At 40.7% G+C, this 4,397-nt stretch overlaps 1 protein-coding gene across 1 annotated transcript in view; it reads left to right on the top strand.

The window, feature by feature from the left end:
* The window catches only part of CRIPT (CXXC repeat containing interactor of PDZ3 domain), a 12,619-nt gene extending 11,796 nt beyond the window's left edge, over positions 1-823 (top strand). Inside the window, exon 5 of the mRNA XM_032770227.2 lies at positions 94-823. Coding sequence (XP_032626118.1) covers positions 94-113 — 20 coding nt within the window. The 3' untranslated portion in view covers positions 114-823. The remainder of the gene's footprint in view (positions 1-93) is intronic.
* Positions 824-4,397: the final 3,574 nt, after the last annotated feature.

Consider the following 4,397-nt stretch of genomic DNA (forward strand, 5'->3'; position numbering starts at 1 on the left):
TGGGAGGTAATGTGTCCAATCCTTTGGGATTGGTAGAACCTTTTCTTTTATATGATGAAATAAGATTTTCAGAAATCATCATACTTGACTTAGGTACCTGGATGGAGGCCTGAGCCTGGATAACTTTAAGGCAACTGTGTTCCTTGGACTTCTGAGTAATCAGTGAGGTAATAAAGAAGCTGTTTTATGCTGGCTTGGTAAATCTAAGTATTGGAATATCTACAAGCTCTTTGGGGATTGTCTGCCCCATTCTTTGCAGTTCACCCTACTTGAGTGACCACAGCTGGCTCCCCACTAGGACCCCAGTCACATGTATTTGCACAAATGAGCTTTATGCTAATAAAGAAGCACTTCAAAAAATATTGCAAAAAACAGTTTGTATGTATTAAGTTAAACCCTAGAGTTTGGTGTACTCTGGTATTTATAAACCAGTCTGCAAGGCAATGATAGGATTTCCCATGTGCTGTAGAAATGTGATTCTCACCTTTTTTTCTTTTAATTGGATCAGAATGTGTGAAGTATGTTTCCAAATTAGCCTGCTCCACATGTATTTTGATTTCCAATTAGATGGGGACTTAAGTTGATGGACTCAACTTAATTCTGTTATGTACTAAACAGGGGGTTTTCGTTACACTATATAAATACCCCCTTTTGTCTGCCTAATATTTACCCATATCTTTACTTCCAAAATGTGATTGTAGCTTTTTCTCAGTCATACAAAGTGAATGTTTTCTGCATTCTGTAAATGCTGGTGTTGAATGTACTTAAAATTTCTTTTGCTACCCACTTAAGAATAATTATGATTATTCTTATTTTTAAAGTGTTTTACTGTGTTTGTATCTATTTTATGACTATATCTCTAAACATACCGACGTCCGAACAATATGCTGCTGTGTGGGTAATACACATCTCAGGATAAGTAGGGGTATTCCTCTTTTGTACTGCATGTATGCAGTGCTGTATTTCACTAAATAACTTGTGCTTGCATGGCAGCTTTTATTTGAGGTTCTCAAAGCTCTTCACCCTCAACAGCTTTTGAGCTAGATAAGGTCTTTTACAAATGGGGAAACTGAAGCACAGACAGGTCACATAGGGCCAAAACTAGGAACAAAATCCGGGAGTCCTGAGCTCCACTCCCCTTCCCTTCCCTTCCCTAACCGCTTGAGCACAATGTCAGGTGGGTCAGTGCCTTTGTTTACTGGAGAAGGTTTAGTATCTTCAGTGTCATTTCTGTTTTGTTCAATCCTTGTTCTGGTTTGACATATTGAGGAGCGTGGGGATTCTTTTCAAAGCCAATCTTTCCTGCTATTTGCTCCACTCCTGATTCTTCATTTTCTCATTGCACCCATCCACTCCATTCCCTTTTACCAGCCCTTGTTCTTCCCCACTACTCCACCTTTCTCATTTTACCAATATCTACTCCTTATAATAGCTCAACCCTTGATCCCGTTGATTTTGCTAATATTCTACACATTTCTTCCTTATCTATTTTAGAGATTTACACAATACCTACCACTGTAGTATCTGAGTTCTTTGTACATAAAATCAGTAGCAAAGTTCTTAATAGACTTCATGGTGTGTCTGACACTTCCCCTTCTCAGTATGAAAACTCTGCTTTGGGTAGGATTTTTTAATATTTGTTTTGTTGGTAGAGGTTTGGGGAAGGGGTCAGTGTTGTGAATGCCTTTCTTATGGTAGAAAGGCATTTCTGAAGATAAAGGTTTTGTAGCATTTGCTAACAATGGTCAGACTCTATAGTAGCCTGATCTTTTGAAGTTAGAGTGCTTGCCTTTTTCCCCAGCTCTCATGTCTTTATCCCCCTTCATGTTTTTCCCATCCCTATTCTTTGGCCTGAACTTTATTGCAAAACTCTCCTATTGCATCCACCCTTCATTTGGTCCCAAAAATCTAACTAATAACACCTTCACTATGCTGACTTTGATCTTCTGATGATGTGCGTTTTGAACTTCCTCTGTTTCACTGAAATTGTGTCCATTTCCATAAGTGGGTCCATCCACAGACCCCCACATTGACAGGTTTGTTCACAGAAGTGACTAGCTTCTTGGTATTCCAAACGTCGACTTTCCAATTTCTGTTAAAAACATAATTCTTGTGCAAAGAACTTAAGAAGGTGCTGCTGTTTGTAAGTAACTGGAAAAACTGACAGTGATGTGTGATAAATCCACTTTATGATCAACCAGTGCTTTGGTCTGAATGGTATTTATTCATTATCTGCTTATGACTGTAAGCTCCGCATGGCAGGGGCATGTGCCACACAGCAGCTAGGGCACAGTCAACAAATAATAATGTAAATTACTAGAGGAGTCCCTAGGATCAAGGAGAAAAAGGTCCCAAGCATCAAGGAGAAATGCACTGACTCCATGTAGGCAATGAAGAAGTTAAAGATAATGGAACATTCAGTACAAACATTTTTTGAGTATTAAGATTATTTTTTTCTTAGCATATTATGCAATAGAGACTAAAAGAACACTGGTAATGGGAATTTGCTGTTTTGTTTTTTAATGTACTCTTTCCAGAGATGATCAGCCTACCATATAATTCCTTAAGGTTACACTGGTCTACAATTTTTGAGAAGTCGTCTGCTTCAGAGATAAAATGTGGTATTTATTATGTATTTTGATGTGCTGAATTCAAATATGACAATTAAAACAACTGATTGGCTACTCTTTCTAAGATATTTAAGTTTTTACATTTTATGTCTATGTATATTGTGTAGATAGTAGAGTTTTAATCATAAATTGTAAACCTAGGTCTTTTCATGTGTTTATGGTTGCTTTACATGATAATATTTCACCTGTCCTGTTTATGTAACACTTTAAAAATCAGCAAAAGGGTTATATAAATAAAATTTATTATGAAACAAAAGGCAAAAAACTATTATGTACATAGTTTAGTCCTATTCAGTGTCTACTCGGCGCTTCTTGGCTTGTCTCTTGTATTCATTAAATGGAGCATCTCTTGTCACTGTCCAGCAATAGTCTGCAAGCATTGATGGGCTCCATTTGCCCTGATAGCGTTTCTCCATTGTTGCAATGTCCTGGTGAAATCGCTCGCCGTGCTCGTCGCTCACTGCTCCGCAGTTCGGTGGAAAAAAATCTAGATGAGAGTGCAAAAAATGTATCTTTAGTGACATGTTGCAACCAAGGCTTTTGTATGCCTTGAGGAGGTTTTCCACCAACAACCTGTAGTTGTCTGCCTTGTTGTTTCCGAGAAAATTTATTGCCACTAACTGGAAGGCTTTCCATGCCGTCTTTTCCTTGCCACGCAGTGCATGGTCAAATGCATCATCTCGAAGAAGTTCACGAATCTGAGGACCAACAAAGACACCTTCCTTTATCTTAGCTTCACTTAACCTTGGAAATTTTCCACGGAGGTACTTGAAAGCTGCTTGTGTTTTGTCAATGGCCTTGACAAAGTTCTTCATCAGACCCAGCTTGATGTGTAAGGGTGGTAACAAAATCTTCCTTGATTCAACAAGTGGTGGATGCTGAACACTTTTCCTCCCAGGCTCCAATGGCTGTCGGAGTGGCCAATCTTTCTTGATGTAGTGGGAATCTCTTGCACGACTATCCCATTCGCAGAGAAAACAGCAGTACTTTGTGTATCCAGTCTGCAGACCAAGCAAGAGAGCAACAACCTTCAAATCGCCACAAAGCTGCCACTGATGTTGGTCATAGTTTATGCACCTCAAAAGTTGTTTCATGTTGTCATAGGTTTCCTTCATATGGACTGCATGACCAACTGGAATTGATGGCAAAACATTGCCATTATGCAGCAAAACAGCTTTAAGACTCGTCTTCGATGAATCAATGAACAGTCTCCACTCATCTGGATCGTGAACGATGTTGAGGGCTGCCATCACACCATCGATGTTGTTGCAGGCTACAAGATCACCTTCCATGAAGAAGAATGGGACAAGATCCTTTTGACGGTCACGGAACATGGAAACCCTAACATCACCTGCCAGGAGATTCCACTGCTGTAGTCTGGAGCCCAACAGCTAGACTAGAGCCAATCAACAATTTTAAGCATCATTTTCGTTCTCAGTGACCCAGAATTAGTAAAGTTTGACTACATTTATTTCAGAAGCATTTTGGCTGTAGAGCAGTGTTATATAAGAGACTTGTATTGACAGATTTAGTGAGATTGGTGCTTTCTCCAGTGCTGCTGGGGGGGAAGGGGGAACCCAGGGCCCTATTACAGCTAACGGTGGCCTGGGGCCCCCTGCTGCGGGGGGGGGAGGGGTGCAGGGCGGCAGCCCAGGGCCCCACCACCGCTCCAAGCAGTGGGGTGGCCCAGGAGCCCGGGGGCCTTGCTGCTGCTGCTCCAGGTGGTCCTGAGGTCAGCCACACCAGCACTCCAAAATTCACAGAGGT

This window comes from Chelonoidis abingdonii, chromosome 3, assembly GCF_003597395.2.
Source record: "Chelonoidis abingdonii isolate Lonesome George chromosome 3, CheloAbing_2.0, whole genome shotgun sequence".
NCBI classification, from domain to species: Eukaryota; Metazoa; Chordata; order Testudines; family Testudinidae; genus Chelonoidis; species Chelonoidis abingdonii.